Source organism: Papio anubis, chromosome 17 (genome assembly GCF_008728515.1).
Source record: "Papio anubis isolate 15944 chromosome 17, Panubis1.0, whole genome shotgun sequence".
NCBI lineage: Eukaryota > Metazoa > Chordata > Mammalia > Primates > Cercopithecidae > Papio > Papio anubis.
Window position 1 is genome coordinate 18568992 of NC_044992.1, and position 22873 is coordinate 18591864.

General features: G+C 54.8%; 1 protein-coding gene across 1 annotated transcript; it reads right to left on the bottom strand.

Moving 5' to 3' along the window:
• Window positions 1–7621: 7621 nt before the first annotated feature.
• Window positions 7622–18211, bottom strand: ALDH3A1 (aldehyde dehydrogenase 3 family member A1). The gene is made up of 11 exons (XM_003912454.5): window positions 17867–18211; window positions 14550–14716; window positions 12832–13063; window positions 12147–12232; window positions 11613–11821; window positions 10703–10820; window positions 9937–10078; window positions 9171–9337; window positions 8659–8758; window positions 7966–8096; window positions 7622–7873 (listed from the first exon to the last, which is right to left on the bottom strand). The coding sequence occupies exons 2-11, from the start codon at window positions 14709–14711 to the stop codon at window positions 7859–7861; spliced, it is 1362 nt and encodes a 453-aa protein (XP_003912503.2). The 5' UTR covers window positions 14712–14716; window positions 17867–18211; the 3' UTR covers window positions 7622–7858.
• Between the last annotated feature and the right edge of the window lie 4662 nt (window positions 18212–22873).

Consider the following 22873-nt stretch of genomic DNA (forward strand, 5'->3'; position numbering starts at 1 on the left):
CCCCGGGCAGGGCTGGCCCACCGCAGAGGCGGAGCTGAGTCCAAGCCTGGCACCAGCCCTCCCTGCAGCCTTCTGGAGTGTGAGCTGGTGGAGTTCCTTTTTAAACTTTTTGAATCTTAGTTTGCTGCTATTTCAACATCATCCTGACAGATTAGGATCTGGGAAATGTCACCCGCTCAGCTCTGAGCACCCCAGCGTGGGGTGAGCAGAGAGGTGGCCAGGGAGTGGAGGGGACTCCCTGGAGAGTGGTGAGGGCTCCGGAGCCGGGGGCCCCACATTCAAGGCAGATGGTGTGGGGACTGCCTGGATGGCAGCAGTTGGGAGAGAGGGGACAAGAGTCACTGCAGGTCAGGGTTGGAGCGCAGGGGCCCCGTGCCCTACCTTTCCCTCAGGCAAGTCCTCAACCAATGGTCTCTAAACCACCAGCACATCCCTCATGACCGGCAGGCGCTGCCTGGCTTTGTAGGTAGTTCTTGTGTCCCTTTATTCTTGCATTTAATGTCTTTATCTGTCCGTGCAGCAGGGACATTTGCTGCTCAACAAATGACGACTGCTCCTCCATAGTCCCCAGAACCCTTTCAGCTCTGGGCTGCGGTCCTGGCCAACGGGCTGTGATCTGGGGTGGCCTCTCCAGTTCTCCCTTCCCTGCTTGGGTGAACCTCTAGCCCTGCACTGAGATGGTGAAGCCTCCATCAGCTCCTCTCTGCCTAACCTTGTGGAGCAGAGTTCCCCCAACCTCCTCTGTAGCCGCCGCCCTTCTGAGGTTAACTTCTTCCCGCCGCATAACCCTGCAGGTCCTGCCTAAGACACTCCCATCAAGGTGAGCTCCTAGAGTGTAGTCCACGCCATGACTGCCTGCTAGAGGAACACATGGCTGGGCGCGATCTTCCCTTCTGCTCTGGAACATCAGGAGACAGAGGGCATCAGCAACGCAACAGAGCTGGAAGCCTTCTATGGCTCGAGACTTTGCCTTTTCTCATTTGGGAGAGATTCTGATGACATTTTTTTTGTTTTGTTTGGGTTTTTTTGTTTGTTTGTTTGTTTTGAGACGGAATCTCACTCTGTCACCCAAGCTGGAGTGCAGAAATGCGATCTCGGCTCACTGCAACCTCCACCTCCTAGGTTCAAGCGATTCTCCTGCCTCAACCTCCCGAGTAGCTGGATTACAGGCGCCCGCCACCACACCCGGCTAATTTTTGTATTTTAGTAGAGATGGGAGTTTCACCATGTTGGTCAGGCTGGTCTGAAACTCCTGACCTCAAATGATCTGCCCGCCTCAGCCTCCCAAAGTGCTGGGATTACATACATTTTTTTTTTTAAAATCTGAGAATCTAAACACCAGGAGCCACCAATGGACTCAACAATGGCGTGCTATGGCTGTGGCTCCTCGGCAAAAGTAGGTCCCCTTCTGTGCACCGTGCACAGCGTGGCATGGATTGCAATGTGCAACCCAGAAATATCACCTGCTCTCCTTGGTGACATGGGAGTTGTGATTATCCTTGGTCTTTATGTTTTGGACAATAGCAACTGTGTGGAAAGGTTGAATCATAATTGGGCAAATATTTTTTTTTCCCAGCCCATTCCTTAATCCATGTCATAGAAAGAAAAAACAGCAGATGAAATCATGGTGTTGGGACTACACCAATTTTTTTTTTTAATTGCTGTTTTATTTTAAATTGAGATCTAACTTGGAAATAGAATTAGTTCAGAAAAGTTCAGACTTGGGGCATTATGAATAAATAGGTAATACTGTACATTGTAAGTGTCGTACTAACAACACATAGAAAAAGGAGATGGAAGAGGACGAGAAGAAGAGGAAGAGGAGAAAGAGGTGATTATGATTCTCACCCATCTGCTCTAATTCTTCAGTTTGGAAAAGGCAGATAATGTCCTTGGAAGCCCTCAGCTTTCTCTCCTCCATTCTAAATGTTTCCAACTCCATCAACAGCTCCTGATGCACAGGTTTTGAGGAGCCTCTGTGATGTCAGAGAAGACCAGATGCCCCAGAGCTGTGGCACCTGTGGCTGGCACCGGAGACCTGGGCAAGTGACACTGCTTCCTGAACCTCAGGTTCCTAATCTATAAATGAGGTCAGTGTGGTGGCTCACACCTGTAATCTCAGCACTTTGGGAGGCTTAGGCAGGTGGATCAATTGAGGCCAGGAGTTCGAGACCAGCCTGGGCAACATAGTGAAACTCTGTCTCTACAAAAATTTAAAAGTTAGCTGGGAATGGTGGTGCACACCTGTAATCCCAGCTACTGGGGAGGTTGAGGGGGGAGAATTGCTTAAGTCCAGGAGTTCGAGGCTACAGTGAGCGGTGTTTGCACCGCTGCACTCCAGCAACAGAAATCTGAAGGGGTGGCCAGCCCCTCCACAACTGTGGGCGTTTCTCCTCAGGTGGGACTGGAGACTGAGAAAAGAAAGAGACAGAGACAAAGTATAGAGAAAGAAAAGTGGGCCCAGGGAACTGGCGCTCAGGAGGACCCACACCCCCACTGGCACTGGTCTCTGGGTTCCTTCAGTATTTATTGATCATTATCTCTACCATCTTGGAGAGGGGGATGTGGCAGGACAATAGGGTAATAGTGGGGAGAGGGTCAGCAGGAAAACATGTGAACAAAGATCTCTGTGTCATAAATAAGTTTAAAGAAAGGTGCTGTGCCTTGATGTGCGTGTACACAAACATCCCTGGCCTTAAAGAGCAGTATGGCCCCTAGCATGTCTCACCTCCAGCCCTAAGGTGATTTTCTCCTATCTCAGTAAATAGAACATACAATCGGGTTTCACACCAAGACATTCTATTCCCAGGGAGGAGCAGGAGACGGATGCCTTCCTCTTATCTCAACTGCAAAGAGGCCTTCCTCTTCTACTTCCTCAGCACAGACCCTTTATGGGTGTCGGGCTGGGGGAAGGTCAGGTCTCTCCCTTCCCCAGAGACCATATCTCAGGCTATCACTTGGGAAGAAACCCTGGACAATACCTGGCTTTCCTAGGCAGAGGTCCCTGCGGCCTTCCGCAGTGTATTGTGTCCCTGGGTACTTGAGATTAGAGAATGGTGATGATTTTCCCCACAAGATCCTGTCTGTAAAATAAAAAATAAAAATAAATAAATTTTAACAAACGGGCTCACACACTTACTGCACAGGGCCATTGTGGGGTGAAGGTGAAGGTCAGAAGGCAGCGTGTGCCAGCCAAGCCTTCCTCTTCCTCCCACCTTCAGCTGGGGACAACTGTCATTTATTAGAGCATTGCCTGTGGGGCCCTTACCTGGGATGCGTGAGGACAACGGCACACACTGTCTTTGATTAGGATGTTGTCTTTGTGGTTAATATGGTTTAAAACCTCTGGGCTGTTTTATCCCACAGTGGGATCCTATGAAGCTTGTTGCCATCTAAAATCAGGTAATTTCAGGCTGGGCACAGTGGCTCATGCCTATAATCCCAGCATTTTAGGAGGCCGAGGTGAGTGGATCATTTGAGGTCAGGAGTTCGAGACCAGCCTGGCCGACATGGTGAAACCCCGCCTCTACTAAAAATACAAAAATTAGCCTGATGCGGTGGTGGGCACCTGTAGTCCCAGCTACTCGGGAGGCTGAGGCAGGAGAATTGCTTGAACTCGGGGAGGTAGAGGTTGCAGTGAGCCAAGATCGCACCACTGCACTCCAGCCTGGGTGACAGAGCAAGCGAGACTCTGTCTCAAAATAAATAAATAAATAATAAAATCAGGTAATATCAGATGAGATGATGGTGCAGGGTGGGGGGGATTTAGAGCAACAAAACACCAATGATGTCTTTGAAACTCACTCATTTTTTCATTTACTCAACAAATACTTACATAGCCCCTTCTATGTATAGGCCACTGTTCTAGCCTCTAGAGATCTAGAGTGAATACAATGGACAAAGGTCAGCACTTGTCTTGAGTGGGGAAAGACAGGCAATAAACAGATGCACAGACAAGACAAAGACTAAGGCAGGTGAGTGAGAGTGAATAGGGAAAGGAGATGAGGTTTGAGCTGGCAGAGGCTGATGAGAAGGATCCAGGAGAAGAAGGAACAGTCCTGAGGAAGGGAAAGGCTTGCAGGAAGCTGTGGGTGTTGAACCAGGAAGTTCGTGGCAGAGGTCAGAGAGTAAGGCAGGGCCCAGAGCACATGGCGCTTTGCAAGGCAATTTACGGATCCTCAAGTGCAATGGGAAGCCATCATAACATTTTATGTATTTGTTTATTTGTTTTTAGAGCTGGAGTCTCCCTCTGTCGCCTGTGCTGCAGTGCAGTGGCATGATCATAACTCACTGCAGCCTTGACCTCCTGGGCTCAAGCGATCCCCTTGCCTCAGCCTCCTAAGTTGGGACTAGAGGTGTGCACCATCATGCCTGGCTAATTTTCTCATATTTTGTAGAGATGGGGTTTCACCATGTTGCCCGGGCCGATCTTGAACTCCTGGCTTCAAATGATGCTACCACCTTGGCTTCCTAAGGTACTAGGATTGCCGGTGTAAGCCACTGTGCCTGACCTGCTAATTGGCTCTATCCAGAAAACAAACCTCTCATATCTTTATGACAGGAGGTAATTTTGCAACTTGGACAGACATGCCCACTGGAAGTTAGGCTTCTTCCCTCTCACAGGAATTAGAATTTGGGGGTGCATTTCAAAGAGCTGACACCCCAGCCCTTGAGAAAGACGTCTGGCTCGTAAAGCTGACAAGAGTCTTATTTATTATAGCTCCTGAAAAGACTTACACACATTTCAAAGAGACAGAACTTATAATGACATGTTTTCCAAAGTAGGTGCTCTAAAACAAAGGAGGGGAGAGAAATCTCTTATTTTCAACAGAGAGAATTAAGGCTCTTTTTTCGATTTTTTGAGACAGAGTCTTGTTCTGTTGCCCAGGCTGGAGTGCAGTCGTATCAACACAGCTCACTGCAGCCTCAAACTTAAGCGATCCTCCCACCTCAGCCTCCGAAGTAGCTGGGACCACAGGCATGTACCACCATGACCAGCTAATTTTCTTATATTTATAAAATATAAGATGGCGTCTCTCTCTGTTGCCCAGGCTGGTCTTGAACTCCTGGATTCAAGTGATCCTCCTGCCTTGGCCCCCCAAAGCACTGGGATTAGAGGCATGCACCACTGTGCCTGGCATGCCTCTTATTTTTGCATTTTTAACTTTGCCCTAACGGAGATTTTTGTATTGGGAATATCATCTGGGTGCACAGTGAAGAATGAAGCACAGGGAAGCAAGAGTGGAGGAAAGACGGCCACTTAGGAGGCATTTGCTGGTGCTCAGGCCAGGGGCGTGCGGGTGAAAATGCAGAGTTGGACACATTTTTGTGATAGTTGAAGGTGTTCCCCTGGGGGCTTGCGGAAGTCTTGGACATGAAGGAAAGCTGGGGAGTAAAGGCTGACTCCTAGGTTTTGGCCTCAGCCACTCTGCAGGGTAACACGCATTGGGAAAGAATGGCTTAGGCCGGGCAAGGTGGATCACGCCTGTAATCCCAACACTTTGAGAGGCCGAGGCGGGCGGATCACGAGGTCAGGAGTTTGAGACCAGCCTGGTCAATATGGTGAAACCCCGTCTCTACTAAAAATATAAAAATTAGTTGGGCATGCTGGCACGCTCCTGTAGTCCCAGCTACTCAGGAGGCTGAGGCAGAAGAATCACTTGAAACCAGGAGGCAGAGGTTGCAGTGAGCCGAGATCGCGCCACTGCACTCCAGCCTGGGCGACAGAGAGAGACTCTGCCTCAAAAAAAAAAAAAAAAAAAAAAAAAAAGTGGCTTAGAGGGGAAAATCAAGAGTTCTCTTTTGGGCATGGAAGTGTTAATTTCCTATTGAGACTCCAAGTTCACAGGTCAAGTTGGTTGTCGGTTGTCGTATATATGAGTCAGGAGCTCAAGGTCAGGAGGGATGGAGACTAACTTGGGAACACAAGCTGGTGAGGAAGGAGAACTGGAGCTTGTGGGGTCCAGGAACCCGGAGAACAGAGTGCTCGAGGGAGGGTGGGGTCGGATGGAAGGAGGTGGCAGGGCAGTGGAGACACCCAAAGTGGCTGCGAGACCCTGGGGATCTGCCCACACGAGACTGCGCCTGCCTGGTCAAGAGCCAGGGGTTCCCCATAGGACAGAGGTGAGGGAGGGTCACCTGGGCAAGCGGAAGTGAGTGGGGGCAGGAAGCGCTGTTTGAGAACACCCATTCAGATGAGTCTTGCTGGGAAGGAGCGTAGAGGGATGAGGCAGTCGCCACAGGGGGAGTCGGTTAGGAGAAAATATTATTTTGTTTTGTTCTTGGCTTTGGGTTTTAAAATTTTTTTAGAAACAGAGTCTCACTCTGGCACCGAGACTGGAGTGCAGTGGCACCTCATAGCTCACTACAGCCTCGAACTCCTGGGCTCAAGTGATCCTCCTGCCTCAGCCTCTCTAGCAGCTGAGACTACAGGCACACACCATCGCACCCAGCTACTTTTTTATTTTTAGTAGAGACAGGGTCTCTATTGCCTAGGCTGGTATTGAACTCCCGGACTGAAGGGATCCTCCCACTTTGACCTCCCAAAGTACTGGGATTATAGGCATGAGCCACCACTCCCAGCCAAGATTTAGTTCGGCTCAATTCTCTGGGTATACTATAAGTCACAGGTCCACGCGGGAAACATCCAGACAAAACAAAAGTTTCCTCTCTGCCCCTGCTCCCACCCCTTCGCTGGAGGGAAGGAAGCACAGGTAACAGTTAACGACTTTTCTCGTTGCATTTGGGGTCTGGGGGACTTAGAATAAGGCGCAAGACACTAGAGAATAGGAATGGTCCAGGACAGAAGGGAAGACTGAAGACGCAGGGGAGAGAGGAAGGTCAGGAGTGGGAAGGGGGTGGTGGTGGCAGGGCACGGACCACGTGGCGGGTAGGCTTTTATTGGGAGCAGCCAAGTGGCCGGCGGCAGGTGAGGGTCCCAGGCGGGGCCAGGCACACCTGGTGGTGACAGCACAAAACTCTATGTTTTCACAAGGAAATCTCAGCAAAAGCTGGGAGGGCTTTGCTGCATGATACCAGGAGAGTCTGTGTAGAGGACCCAGAGGGACCGGCCCAGCCTCAGCAGGTCTCCCCCAGCAGCCTCCCCTTACCTGCCAGGCCCAGGCTGGGAAGCTTCCTGGCTCTGGGTCTCACCAGCCCCCAGAACACCCAGCTCAGACTCGCCTTGCCGGACCCTGTCCTGGCCGTGGGTGCTGGTGCTGCCTGGCCTCGGGTCCTTTGCCCCCATGAGCAGCACTATGCCATAACCAAGGCGTTTTGTGTTGACTACTGCATCGTCTCACAAAGTGACCCCTGCCCGAGATAGTGAAGCTAGTCTGGGAAGAGCAAGCATCAGCTCTCCGTATCTGAACCACTGTGCCCACAAGGCTCAGCCTCCTCAGGCTCTCCTTGGCTGAACACACCAGAGATGGAGCTGACCTCCCCAAGGCTAAAAGGAAGATGAGTGTCACCCTGACACTGTACATGGCCTCCTGGCACAAGGCCCCACCAGCTGATGAGAGGCCTTTGCTGGCACGTCAGTGACCACGCTTCGTGGGGCAGTGGGATCAGGCAGGACAGGTCGGTGGGTTCAGTGCTGCATAAAAAGCGCCATATGCCTGCATTTGCTGAGTTAGAAAATTGTATTCATCTCTTTATTGGTCTAGAATGGGGTGGGGACTTGGAGTGGTGAGGCCCGGGCCCATGTGGGAGTGGGGTGTGCACAGGACAGCAGGTCAGCAGAGGAGCGGGGCTGGGCTGGGGCTGCAGGAGTGACTCTCCCAGGGCCAGGAGAGCCAGCGAGGGTGGTCCCAACTCCAATGGGACACAGTGTGGCCAGGCCAGGCGGAGCAGCCCCTCCTCAGTGCCAGGTCATCTGTGAAAGGGACACGGAGCAGGCAGTGATCCCCAGGCCCTGGTCCCACGCAGCCTGGTCTCCCCCCACCCACAGCCTCTTCCCCCTCTCACCTTGGCCGGGCTCGGGGGGTATCTGACTTTCAGGGCTTCATCATTCATCAGAGACCTCACCAGGCAAGAGCGGCGGTGAGAGAAGGTCTCAAAGCTCTTCTTGCCGTGGTAGGACCCCATGCCGCTGTTCCCTGCGGAGGAGAAGTCGGTTCAGGGCTCAGCATCCTGCCCCCAGGATGCCCCAGGCTTCCCTCTCCACCTTGTTGGGTGTATCCCAGAACCACAGGGACAGACAGGCAGAGCCCCAGCCATCATCACCCATCCTTCCCTCAAATCCTGGGGCCCTCAGCACCCAGCCCCAGGTTGTGGCCCTTTTCTGGGCCTCCTGAGGGTGGCCAATGTCCAGGGTGTCCCCAGGGCATCCACGCTGGGGACAACAGTGGGAGTGCCCAGCAAGGGTCTAATCCCAGGTCTGCCACTAAATGGCTGTGTGACCTTTGACCTGGGTCACCTTTCTCAGGCCTCCATGAAACAGGCTGGTGCACCAGGTGACCTCTAGGACCCTCTAGACTCCCAGGTTAAGTGTGTCTGATGGATGGCAGGCAGAGGCCAAGGCTCAAATGGAAGAGGTTAGCGGGAAGCTGCGGCCTGGGCCACAGGAGGCGGCCCCTCCTGAATTTGCTGGGTGAGGGTGCCCAACCCTGGGGGCCCCCGAGGGAGGCAGGGAGGCAGCAAGCTCAGCCCCAGACTTACCCACTCCCCCGAAGGGCAGAGAGTGCAAGGTGATGTGGACGATGACATCGTTGGCCGTCACCCCACCGCTGGATGTCTCTGCAATCATCTTCTTAATCACCTGCACCAGGACGCAGCCACTGACCTCAGTCTCCTGTCCACAGGATGCCCCAGCCCCCCACCCCACCCCGCCTGGGTACAGCCTGGAGCCACAGGGACAGGAGCAGGTGGAGGCAGAGCCCTAGCCGCCGTCTCCCGCTCTTCCCGCAGACCGCGTGGCCCTCAGCACCACACGAGCAAAGAGCGACAGCAGCCGCCCCCACGCCTGTGTGCAGGGCCCTGGGCAGGGATCGCTCATTCAACGCCCTCAGGTGATGCTGCTGTCCTGATCTTAGAGATGAGGTGAAAGGAGCTCAGAAAGATCCAGTGACTTGCCCAAGGTCACACAGCCAGAGAACAGTGAAGCTGCAGTTTGAACCCAGGTCTGTGGGCGCGAGGACCCTGAAGGAGGGCACCCCAGGCCCACTGCCCACCTTGTCGTTGCTGGAGAACACGTAGAGGGCCAGGGGCTTCTCGCGCTGGTTGATGAACTGGATGGCCTCCTCCAGGCTGCGCACGCACACGATGGGCAGCACAGGCCCGAAGATCTCCTCCTGCATCACCGGGGACTGGGGGTCTACGTCCGTGAGGATGGTGGGGGCTGAGGCAGGAAACGAGCCAGAGTTGGATGGCACAGAGACCCCCACGCGGTTGGAAAGTGCAAGCACCTAGACCCAACCTATTCCAGGCGAAGCTGCCCAGGCTTGGAAAAGGGCAGGGACGAGGCCCCAGAGAGGTGCCGCAGGCACCTGTGTCCCGGGTGCCATCTGGGCAGACCACTGGGGACAACTACAGGTTAACCTGTATGGAAGGACCCGAGATCTGTCTCCAGGAGCAGGCACTGCACCCGCCGGCCACCCGATGCCCTGCCAGAATTCTCTTGTCTCCTTGACAAACTCGGGGCCAAGTGGGCCCCATGTGCTGACCCACAGCCTGGGCACTGGGGGCCCCTCACGGCTTGGCACACCTGGGGCTCCTATGGCCGCTGCTGTCCCTGCTACTGCTGCTACAGAGGGGCGGGGAGATGAGGCCCCTCTTTCTGGGCCTTTGTAGAGTCTACCCCAGGCTCCCTGGTGAAAGCAGTTTATACCCAGCCCGAGGTCATGTCTGCTTATCAAGTATCTGTGCCCACTTGCTGTGAACTTGCTGGGGACCCCTGCGGCCTGGGCAGGTGGGCTGTGCCCTTCAGGGGTCACGCACCTATGTAGCGAGTGGCCGCATCCCCGGTGCCCCCATAAGCCACCTTCTGGCCCTCAATCAGGCCCATCACCCTCTGGAAGTGCCGCGCACTAATGATTCTTCCATAGTCCCGGGACTTCTTGGCATCTTCCCCATAGAACTCCTGTGGAGAAGAGGTGGGGGCTTCGGGTGAGGATGCAGACCCTCGTCATGGCCAAAAGCTGCACAGACATAGGCCAGCAGTGGCTGTCTTTGGGTCGTGGGATTCTGGGTGGAGATTTTTCTTCTTCTTTATGCTTTTTAATCTTTTCCAAATTATCTCTAGTGAGTGTGCATTACCTTTTTTTTTTTTTTTTTTTTCTTAGAGACAGAGTCTTGCTCTGTTGCCCAGGCTGGAGTGCAGTGGTGCAATCATAGCTCACTGCCGCCTTGAACTCCTGGACCCAACCAATCCTCCAGCCTCACCGCAGCCTTCCAAGTAGCTGAGACAACAGGCATGCACCACCCATCCACCATGGTTGGCTAATTTAAAAACATTTTTTGCAAAAACGGGATCTTGCTATGTTGCCCAGACTGATCTCAAACTTCTGGCCTCAAGTGATCCTCCAGCCTCCACCTCCCAAAGTGTGGGATTATGGGTGTGAGCCACCATGCCTAGCTTGCATTATATTTATATTAGAAGAAAATAAATCCACTGTTTCCAAATCCCTAGAAGTTAGTTAAGGGGCCAGGCCCACTTTGTGATGGGAGGCTTCCCATCCCACCCCGCCAAGGGTCCCATACTCACTTTCAGTGACTTCTTGAGTTTCTCCACAATTTGGTTCTGGATCGAGGGGTCACAGAGGATGTAGTCGGGGGCCACGCAGGTCTGGCCACTGTTCATGAATTTCCCCCAGGCGATGCGTCTGTGAAAGTCCCAGACTGGACTAAATCCAAAAGGTTCCCCAAGAGCTGCACCTCGTTTTGCAGACCCTTGAGCTCTCTGGTCAGCAGAAGCCATCGGCTGTGACCTTGCCACCAGTGAGTCCTCCCAAGCGGTCTGCTTACTTCTAGACACTGGACCAGGAAGACCCAATGCCCCGATTGTGTTCACCGGGGACTGGTAGGGAATTTCTAGAGGACGTCTGTTGGGGGCAGCCTCCGTGCTCCCTGATCACGCCCTTGCCCTGCACAGCCAGATGTCACTGCTACTCAGGCTCCCCTACATCTCTGGGGGCCACAGATGTGGGATAGGGAGGTGGCCAGAGCCCTGGCTAGGGTCGGGAGGTGCAGATACGGGATCTTCCCCAGACCCCGAGTGGCGGTGGCTCTTCTCCCCTCTGGGCCTGCTCTCCAGAACTCAGATGGCCCTGCCCCAGCAGAGGGCTGGACCCAGTACAGTTCCTTGTGTCCTGAACATCCCACAGTTGCTTTTTCTGCAGCCTCTGCTTGGAGTACCACTTCCCCAGTGATGCCCACTCAGCGAACAGAGCTCAGCCTGGACCTCTCCCCCTCCAGGAAGCCTTCTGGGACTCCCCACGCGTCTTCTGTGCACATGGTCCCCACCCCTATCCCCATGTGAGTTTCTGCCAGGACCACTGCTCCGTGAGGCAGGGGGTGTCTGTGCTACTCAGAATGGACCCACAGCGTGAGGTGCAGTCATGTGTGCTGGAAGGCAGAGTAAGGGCCGCTGCACCCAGCAGGCTGGAGCCTCTCACCGGCAGGCCACGTCCAGGCCACAGTTCTTGTCCACGTAGCAGGGGCTCTTCCCTCCCAGCTCCAGCGTGACAGGGGTCAGGTGCTGAGCAGCAGCCGTCATGACGATCTTCCCCACGCCCGTGCTGCCCGTGTACAGGATGTGGTCGAACCTCTCCTTGAGCAGCTCCGTGGTCTCAGGGACACCCCCATTGATGACTGGGTACAGATCCTTCCAAGCAAGGAGAGACGGGGGGCTCAGCGAACACCAAGCCCCTCCTCGCTCTCACAAGTGTAGATGGGCAGTGGCCGAGACCAGCAGCCCCGAAGCCCAGCACCCCACCTTGGGGGCAGGGGGTGGTAACTGGCAGTAGACCCCCTTTCCTGGCCCAGGGGCTCTGTTCACCCCAATGAGAGAAGGCAGCTGCTAAGGACCATCCTCAGCGCCACCAGCTTGGTCCCTTGCTGAAAGAATTCACTATTTCTCATCCCCCAAATACCTGGCCCCAGCTCAGTTATGAGGCCATGGAGTTATGAGGCCCCAGAGGGCACCTCACCTTGTCCAGGTACTGGGGGATGATGGTAGCCAGCAGGCTCGCCATGTTCTCACTCAGCTCCGAGGGCTTGAGGACCACCGCGTTCCCTGCAGAGCACACAGAGCCAGGCCTATGCCCAGGGTACCTCACCCAGAGGCTCTGCCCTCCCAAGGACCACACCTGAAGCCTCCCCTCCATCGTGTGTCCTCGGGAGAGTGGATGGGAGAGTTACTGGCACACAAGCACATGCCACGGGGCACACCCAGGAGCACACACGGGCACATGACAGAGGGACACGCACAGGCACACGCTGGCCACAGTTGCACCACCTGGCCCTCTGAGTTGCTGAGATGTTGGAGGAAAAGCAGAAAGGGGAGAGAGGCTCTGGGGGCCTGGATGGTAGAACAGCGCTGGCCCCTTCTAGGAAGGAAGCCCTGGTGCATATTAGGTAACAGAAGCTCCAGCCCCCCAAGGGTGGGGGAAGGCAGGCCCTCTCTCCATCATCAGGTGCGGACACCTGAGCCTGACTGGACCTCAGGCACCAAGAGGCCTGGCTAAATAGCGTGGTCCCCACAGCCTCCTGTGACAGACCCAGCAAACCCTTATCTGACCCCAGGACTCTTCACACAGGCCTGAGCCCGTCCTGGCTTGGCTCCGTGGTGGTGGACGGTGCTCCCCCAGCTTCCCTTCCCACAGGGCCATGCACCTGCAGCGATGGCGCCCACCATGGGCTGGATGGTGAGGTTGAAGGGGTAGTTCCAGGTGCCAATGACAAGGACCACACCCAGAGGCTCCGAGTGGATGTAGAGCTCGTCCTGCTGAGTCTGGGGCGTCTTCTCCACGGGCTCATCCGCAGCCCACTCAGGGAGCTTCTGGATCATGTACTCTATCTCCTCCAGGACGTACACCACCTCCTCGTAGTAGGCATTCCATTCATTCTGCAGGGATAGAGCCCCTGTGAGCTTCCACGGCCAGGGCCCGCCTGCAGCTGGGGCGAGTGAGGAGCCCCACTGCTCAGCTGCCAGGGTGATGGGGGCCGCTCACTCAGCCCAGGGTGGGGGCAGCCGCAGAAGGCCCCCAGGGGAAGCAGAGCCAGGATTACCCACTTGGACCTGTGGGTCTGAGAAGGCCCCTTTCTGCCAGAGGAGGGCCCAGGTAGGTTTGGATGTGTGGGGCCCCAGGGGAGAGAGCGGGTGAAGGGGCCAGGCATGGGCAAGGGGATGGATCCAGGTAGGGGGAATAGAGCTGGGCAGGGGAGAGTAGATCCAGGCAGTGGGGATGGATCCGTGGAGGCGGGGATGGATCTGGGGACGGGGGATAGATCCGGGCACTGGGAGATGGATCCGGGCAGGGTGGACGGAGACAGGCCCTTCAGATGTCTGGAGGGGGATGCAGGACCAAGGGCTGCTGGGCGCTCAGGGCCTCCTTCGGGAAGCAGGGGTGAGAAGAGGGGATGCAGACGGCGGAAAACGCCTCTCTTTTATAAACTTGGGCTGTGAAGAGCAACACAGATGCTGTAAAGTCAACGGAGTGGCTTTCCTTATTGTTTCTGGTTTAAGATGAGAAGTCCTGGGCGGTTTCTTTAGAAGTGCAGGAGCAGGCCTGGCGCTATGGCTCACGCCTGTAATCCCAGCACTTGGAGAGGCCGAGAACTCCTCCTGAGGAACTCCTGAGGTCAGGAGTTCAAGACCAGCCTGTCCAACATGGCGAAACCCCATCTCTACTAAAAATACAAAATTAGCCGGGCACGGTGGTGCACGCCTGTAGTCCCAGCTACTCGGGAGGCTGAGGCAGGAGAATTGCCTGAACCCGGGAGGCGGAGATTGCAGTGAGCCGAGATCGCGCCATTACACACTCCAGCCTGGGTGACAGAGTAAGACTCCATCTCAAATAAATAAATGAAATAAAATAAAAATAAAAGTGCAGGAGCAAAGAGGGTAGTCGGTGGGAGGATGGACTCCGGAGCGCCGGACCCCAGGCAGGATGTGGGGACAGCAGGGGTCTGCAGACGCGGAGGCGTCTGATCTTGCTCAGGGCGAGGGACGGAACAGCCCTTGTGAGGACTGGGAGCGAGGGAAGAGCCCCCCATGCCCTCTGGGGTGCCAAGCTGCTCTGGTTCCTGGTGTGGAGAACCAGGTGGTCCTGCGTGGGGCTGAGGAATGGGGGGGACCAAAAGTTCGGGGTGTCGGGGCAGCAGGAGAGTTGAAATGGGGGACGCTGCGGGCGGGACGCGGAGGCCGGGCCAGGAGGAAAAGGCCAAAGGGCGAAAGAGGCGGCGGGGAGGCGGGGTGGGGGGGGCGCGGGGCCCGGCGGCCCAGGTGGCCCCAAGTTCTTCCTGACCCTCTCCGGGCCGCACTGCCCCCAGCCCCCCGCCCCGCCGCGAGGCCCCGACACTGGCAGACGGCGGCCGCCCAGCCCGAGCACCTTGTGCAGGTCTGCGGCCAGCGCGCCCACCAGCTCCTGCTCGCGCTCCTGGATCAGGCGCCGCAGCGCCTCCAGCTGCTGGATCCGGAACTGCAGCGGGCGGGTCCTCCCCGAGCTGAAGGCGGCGCGGGCGCGCTTCACGGCCTCGCTGATCTTGCTCATGGTGCCTGGGGACAGAGAGCACCTGCAGCTGGCGGAGGGGCACGAGCGCACCCCGCCTCCCACCCCGCCTGAATGCTATAGGAAGGGACTTCCCTGGGCCCGGGCTCGGCCTTGCGGAAAACGGCCTTCCCGCTGGAAGGTCCGCTTTCTGCCTGGCCTCCTCTCCCGCCCCTCACTCAGACGCCGGGGCCCCTGGCTGCCTTGCTAGCCCCTGAGAAGGTGACACCCGCAGCAACACGCGTCCTAAGCAGAACTGCTGCTGGGGGCTCTTGGCAGCGTGCTGGGGCAGGGCCTTTCCCGGCCTCTCCCGCTCCGATACTTGCTTGCAAAGCTGGTGGTACAGTTCCAGATCAACACCCCCAGGGCTCTGCACACACAGTCAGCCACTCTCCAGATCAGATTGGAGGGGCACACCCAAGCCGATAAAGGAAAACCCAGCACCACCCTCCTGGCTAAGCCATTGTTCTAAAAAGCGCTGGTTTCTTGGCAGAGCTGAACCAGGCTTGGTGTGTAAACCCATGCGTGCCACACCTGGGAGACGCACGCCCGTGACCACCAAGGATTCACAGAGCTGCAGATTTCCACAAAGAGGTGTGAAGGTGATTCCTGCTACCAATACACGAAACCATAGTGGCAAATTGGGATGGCCCTTCTGGGGGCAATTTGGCGATATGTGGCAAAAGTTTTTCAAACGTATTTCTCTGTGACAAAGAAGTCCTACAGCCTTTCCTAAACATTCACGAATAAGAAAGTCACCACTGTTTTCTATAGCAGGGAAATATTGGAAACACCCCAAAGGTCCGAAAGAGGAGACGGTTTAAATGACTCCTGTCACACCCACGTGAGGGATTACTGTGCAGTGTTTAGGGATTAGGTGGAGCAGGCTATTCAGAGCATGTTTGTAGGGGCTCTCTCTACACCAGGGGTGTCCCAGGCACTGAGGATAAGAAAGAAAACAGGTTACAGGCTGGGTGCGGTGGCTCACACCTATAATCCTAGCAAACACTTTGGGAGGCTGAGGTGGGCGGGTCACCCGAGGTCAGAAGTTCAAAACCAGCCTGGCCAACATGGTGAAACCCCGTTTCTGCTAAAAAAAAAACTACAAAAATTAGCCGGGAGTGGTGGCAGGCGCCTGTAGTCCCAGCTACTTGGGAGGCTGAGGCAGGAGAAGTGCTTGAACCAAGCCGGGAGGAGGAGGTTGCAGTGGGCTGAGATTGCGCCATTGTACTCCAGCATTTTGACCAGGAGAATGGAGCCATAATCACAGAGGTCTCCTATTAGATTAGTGGTAGGAGGTAAGGCAAGGTTAGTGAGATTTGCTAGAAGTCAAGAGGCTATCAGTGGAAGCGGTATTTGAATGCTTCGGGTAAGTAATATAATTACTTTTAGCGAGACTTCATCGAGAAAGAAAAGAAAAAAGAAAAGAAAAGAGGTTATGGAACAACTCCATCAAGAAAGAAAGAAAGGGAAGGGACGGGGAGGGGAAGGGAGGGGAGGAGAGGGGAGGGCAGGGGAGGGGAGGGGAAGGGAAGGGAGGGGAAGGGAAGGGAAGGGAGTTATGGAATAACAGACGTACCAGGCGTGTGTGTGTGTGTGTGTGCGTGCGTGTGTGTGTTCTAACATGCAAGAAAGGACTAGAACGGTAGCCCCCAACGTGATGGGACAACTGATGGGGGTGGAATTATCGATGATCTGTTTTTCTCTTATGCAATGTTTGACTTTTTACGATGAGCTTGTATTTTTTAAATTTTGGTGCATTTTAACATAGGCAATACATGCTCATGAAACAAAATGTAAAATATAGCAAACGGACACAGAAAAAGGTCCACTGCCCTCGTCCCTGCTCCATCAGCTGTCAGGTGCTGCCCCACAGAGGGGCCACTGTTACCAGTTCCTGACTCCCCTTCCAGAGATACTCAGCCCACTTGCAGACCCGGCATAACTTTTAACATCAGCAGAAATAGGGTATCTCCATTTTTTTTTAAAAAAAAACCCTATATATCATAAGTAATATATAATTATATTGTATATAGATATACGGTCCTGCCTACCTTCCAGCAAGTGGCTTCTGATCCTTTCTCTGCCTCCCCTCCCCATAGGCTGACCCCTAGCCCCAGGCTTTCTGCACAGGGAGGAGGGACCTGCTGGCTTCGAGGGTGCTCTAAGCCTGGCCCTTCCATGGCCCCTCCCTGTGATCTGATAGGAGGCTGGGGAAGCCCCCTCTCTGGGACCTTCTCAGTTCCATGGGCCAGGCCCCTCCTGCTGACCACAACCCCAGCCCTGCAGGAAGGTCCTGCTTCTCTCCCGAGCCTTGTACGGTCAAAGCAGGGCAGCAGCCTTAGGCACCAGCCACCAAGGCAGGCCGCCCAGGTGGGAAGAGCCTGGTGAGCGTGGGACGGGACTGGTCTTGCACCCCAGCATCGCCACTCGGAACTGTGGTCTCTGGGCAGGACGGCCTTCCCAGGCCTTCCCCGAGAGACAGGTTAACAAAGATGCCACTTCACAGAGATGAGCGGAGACCATCAGGTTGCAGCTGCACCCAAATGGGAGCTGCCGCTGCATGCACTGGGGGCCCCCCAGCACCCGTCGCCTCATACCCCACGTTCCTGCACCCCGCTCCTCTCACCTGTGCCGGTGTTGACTTTGCCCCCCAGTGGCACCCCCTCCCTTCCTCACTGCCTTCTGTCCTCACAAAAGCTCTAGAGTGGCGCCTATGAAGAAGGAACAATGATGAGTGCGTTTGACAGATGAGGAAAGGGAGACTGAGAAACGCTCAGTGCTCTGTCTGGTCTCACAGGTAGCAAATGGCACGTCGGGGCTTGAACCCACATCCATCTCCGCTGGCAGTTCATGCCTTTACTACTTGGCTCTGCTACCTTCCCTCCAGTGATGGAGTCTGACGGCCCATCAAGGCCTCTCACCCCACGGCCACCTTGGTGTCTCTGCTCCACGGATTCCTGGGACCTCCGCCTCTGGGTTTGGGGGATGGCAAAGCTGCCAGAGGTCCAGGAGGATGCTCCAGAGATGATGGTCCCGGAGGCAGGGACCAGCCCCCTGGGAGATGATGTAGGACTGTTAACACTTAGGGCCCCCGCTCCGAGGGCAGGCGCCACCTAGACAAGAGAAAAAATAAGGTAAGCAGGGAAGAGGATTACCTTTGACACAGCCTCTCCTGGTAACTGGGGCTCCTGGAACAGCAACAGCCAAGAGGGGACGTATTTAAGGACCCTCCTTCCTGCCCACTGAGCCCTTGGAGTTCCTGCCCAGGAAGTTTGCGTGACAAGAAAAAAAAATATTCAAATGTGGGGTGTGGCGTCCTCTGGACCTCTGCTCCCTACAGCCCTGGTTTTGGGGATTAGGTCCCGGGCTGTCTGCTTTTGTTCGCTTCTGAAATGCCAGAATGTTTCTGAAGGCTTGGGCAGGGCACACATCTGATCTTCAAAACAGTCTGTGTTCGCCCTGGGCATGGGGGCCGCTGATTGATTCAGCCTGGCGTGGAGCTCTTCCAGCTTTCCAGACTTGCCACCGCCAGATGCGATTCTCTGAGTTCTCTGGTTACATAAGATCGGCAGGGGTCAGCCACGAGCCACAGTGAGAGCATGGCCCCCTCCCAGCCAGCACTGCCCCGGGCCCTTCACATCCCCCAGTGTGCACAGGGCCCCACTGAGGCAGAGACCCTAGCCCTGGGGAACCACAGGCTGGGGCTTTTTTTTTTTTTTTTTTTTTTTTGACGGAGTCTCGCTCTGTCACCCAAACTGGAGTGCAGTGGCCGGATCTCAGCTCACTGCAAGCTTCGCCTTTCGGGTTCACACCATTCTCCTGCCTCAGCCTCCCGAGTAGCTGGAACTATAGGCGCCCGCCACCTCGCCCGGCTAGTCTTTTTTTTTTTTTATTTTTTTTTATTTTTTATTTTTTAGTAGAGACGGGGTTTCACCAGGTTAGCCGGATGGTCTCGATCTCCTGACCTTGTAATCCGCCCATCTCGGCCTCCCAAAGTGCTGGGATTACAGGCTTGAGCCACTGCGCCCGGCTGGCTGGGAGCTTTTGATGGGCGTCTCCAATCCATAAATCTGCCCTCTCGTTGAATAGCTGAGAAGAGGGCCAAGGAGGGTGAGAACTCTGTGTGGTCACCGAAAACCAGAGACGCTTGGGAAGGAAGGAGTCTGGAAAAGCCCTTCCCACACCCTCTGATCAATGTTCGCTGGGCTCCTGCTCTGCACCACGCTGTGGGGAGGAGGCAGGTGTGGAACAGACTCTCGGCCCCTCTCACCAGGCACTTCCCGCCACCCTCACCTGCCTGCAGGCTGCTTACCAGCATGGGGTCCCTGCTTCCCATTTCATTCGAGGCAAACACAAGGTCCCCGTCATGGCCTATGAATCCTGAGGATGTGCTCTGGCCCTCCTGCTTCCCTCCACCTGGAGCCCTTTTCCCCTCCATCCACCCACGCAGCTCTCCTCCAATGTGCTGTGGAAAATAGCGCAATGCTGTCCTCTTCCTCCATTATTTTTTCTCTGGAGCATTTATATCTTGTTTGCTACCTGTCCCTTAACTCCTGGCTGCTAGAATTTGGTTCATTCACTGCTGTGATCTCCATACAGCATCTATAGTAGATGCTCAATAAATCTTTATTGACTGGCAGAATAAACAAGAAATTTCAAAATCATGTGAACACGGTAAGGACCAGGTAGTCAGAGGATGCTAGAGGGGCTGGGGTGAGAGTCCGTGGGAGGGGTCATCATCTGAGCTGAGTGAGAAGCATTTGGGCAAGGAACAGCAAGGGGGCTGGAAGAGCAGAAGAAAGGCACAGAGGCAGGGAACACTATGTCACGAGAAGGTGCGATGTGTCCACTGTTGCCAGCAGGAGGTGTGGAGGTGAATGACACTCCTGGGGTGGAGGCTCACAGAGGCCTGTAGTCCAGGCCGGCTGTGGGGGTGCGGGGCACTGAGGAGCTTATCAGACAGACAAATGTCTGTTATTTTTTTGGTTTAGAGAACCCCTTGGACAGGGCACAGTGTGAGACAGGTCTAACCCAAAAGCCGCAGCTTCCAGCAGTGCAGGCAAGAAATGACAAGACCCCCAAATAAGAATGGGAAACATTCCAGAAACAGCAGAAGGAAGCATCTGCAGGACCTCGCACCTGGTGGGGGGGCCTGGACTGGGTGGTAGGTGCAAAGTGGGGTGCCTCCTGAGAGGGGGAAGAACAGGCGGGGCCCAGGCCGGTGCCAGCCTCTCCCCTTTTCTGGTGGCAGCAGCTGATTATCTTTGAAGGCAAACCCTTCCTGCTTGGTGAGATGGCCAGCCAGGTGCCTGCTCCAGGCCAGCCATGGGTTGGGGTGGGCTCCCCATGAGGCCTCCCCAACTCCCCTGGGAATTTGGATCCTGAGTAGAAGGCAGAATGCAAGGCCGAAGGCCATTCGGAGTTGGCTCATCATGGCAGCGGCCCTCCCCTGGGAGAACCATGGAATCAACTAGCAAAAGCCAGCAACGCAGCAGTGAGTACACCAAGTGACCAGAACAGTGCCTGGCGGGCCGAGGGCATCTTGGAAAGGTTAGGTGGCGTGGGTGTCGTCGAAAGTGGCAGCAGTAGCGGTGGGAGCATCAGAGCAAGGAGCCTAGAAGCAGTTCAAATCTACAAAGAACAAAATCCTTGTTTGCGTGTTTGGGTTTTGGTTATAGTTCCAGTAGTGGCAAAAGTGTGGGTTGTGATAGAAACTTACAGATACTTGCTTTTCGGATTTTTTTTTTTTTTTTTTTTTTTTTTTTTTTTTTTTTTGAGACAGGGTGTTGCTCCGTTGCCCAGGCTAGAGTGCAGTGGTGCCATCATGGCTCACTGCGACTTTGAATTCCGGTGATCAAGCGATCCTCCCACCTTGTGACTACAGGAACGTGCCACCATGCCTGGCTAATTTTAAAATTTTTTGTAGAGATGGGTCTCATTATGTTGCCCAGGCTGGTCTCAAACTCCTGGGCTCAGTTGATCTTCCCGCCTCAGCCTCCCAAAGTGCTAGGATTGCAGGCATGATTTAATCTTTGCAAGTCCTAATAACTCCATCCCTGATGCCTCATCCTTGCCTGGGCTGTCACTCTCTCTCTCTCTCCCAGGCCACTGTTTTTGCCCTCTGCCTACTCTCCTTGAGTCCAGGCTCAGCTGCCTTCTCCCAAGTGGCTGCCAGAGAGACGTGCGGACGATGAGGACCTGAGCATGTCTCTCCCCTGATTCACATCCTTGGGTGGCGCCCCCTTGCTGTCGGGAAGCTTCCTCCCACTGCCTGTGAACCCCTGAGGGGCCTGGCTCCTGGTTGCCTCACCGGCCTCACTTCGCACCACTTCCCACCATTCTCACTGCACTGCAGTCCACTGGCATTCCTTCACTGACCCAGGCAATTTCCTACCACAGGGCCTTTGCACATGCTGTTCTTGCTCCTTGGGACACTTTATCTTCCACTCTGCACCAGACTCTTATCCATGTTCAGATCTCAGCTTCCCTGACCTCTCCCACCCCCCAAATAAAACCTTCCTTGCTTCCAGGAACCTGTCACAACCTGCGAGCATATCTTTGCTTATGTGACTATGTGTTGATTGTTTTTCTTCTCTCCTTGTCCCCCCGCCCATGGACTGGAATGTCCACAAAGGCAGAGATCTCAACTTTTGTTCAGTACCATAACCTGGCGCAAGGGAGACCTCCTAAGATATGGAAGCAGTCCACTATGCCAAACCATCCCTTGGACAGAAAAGCAATCATTTAGCAAGACGATTTTCAGCAAATTCACCCAAAGCTAGCAAAAAAAGGGTTGAATGAATGAATGAATGAAAAGCGAGTTTGCTTAAATTTCAAGGAACGTTTAGATTAGAAATAGTTTTTGGGAGGGGAAACCACTTCCTTTATATGAGTAGAAGGAGCCTGGGCATCATAGAGAGACCCATCTCTACAAAAAATAAAAAATTAGCCGGGCAGCTGGGCGCTGTGGTTCACGCCTGCAATCCCGGCACTTTGGGAGGCTAAGGTGGGTGGATCACTTGAGCTCAGGAGTTCGAGACCAGCCTGGACAACATGGCAAAACCCCATCTCTACTAAAATACAAAAATTAGCTGGCCATGGTGGCGCATGCCTGTAATCCCAGCTACTCAGGAGGCTGAGGCAGGAGAATCACTTGAACCTGGGAGGCGGAGGTTGCTGTGAGCCGAGATCCCGCCACTGCACTCCAACCTGGACGAGGGCAGAGCGAGACTCCATCTCAAAAAAAAAAAAAATTAGCTGGGCATGGTGGCATGCACCCAGTTACTTGTGAGGCTGAGGTGGGAGGATTGCTTGAGCCCAGGAGGTCAAGGCTTCAGTGAGCTGTAATCGTGCCAGTGCACTCCAGCCTGGGGGACAGAGTGGTAGACCCTGTCTCAAAAAAAAAAAAAAAAAAAAGTAGAAAGGAGAAAATTAGACAGCGGGTCTCAGGGATCTCCCCATTGGTTAAAAGCCTTATGCCTCAGGAAGACAAATACCACGTGTTCTCCCTCACGTGTGTGAGCCAAACAAGTGAATCTCATGAAGATAGAGAATAAATTGGTAGTTATCAGGGCTGGGAAGGGTGGGGAGGTGGGGGAAGGAAGGGAGCTTGCGTAATGGGTACAAATATATACTTAGATAGAAGGAGTACGACTTAGTGTTCAGCCAGGCACGGTAGCTCACACCTGTAATCCCAGCACTTTGGGAGGACGAGGCAGGCAGATCACCTGAGGTCAGGAGTCCGAGACCAGCCTGGGTGTGACCAAGCAAGACCCTGTCTCTACAAAAAATGTGAAACTCCTCTGGGCATGGTGGCGCGCACACGTAGTCCCAGCTACTCGGGAAAGCTGAGGTGGGAGGATCTCTTGAGCCCAGGAGTTGAAGGCCACAGAGAGCTGTCATCCAGTCACCGTGCCCAGCCAAGGGCAGTCAGTCAGCTACTGTTACAGAGCCCCTCTTTGGAGAGGCACGAAGTCAGCAGAACTGGCTGTGCCCGGGACACTTTCCCCCACTGTGTCCGCACCTCCTGGGGACTTGCAGGAAAGGATTTCTGGGGCTTCTTCATCTCTTTATCTGCCGCTAGTCATAGTGCCTTGGGTCAGAGAAGCTGCAGGTTTGCAGCCTCGGGAGGTGAGTGCGAGCAAGGGGGAGCCTCCCCTAAG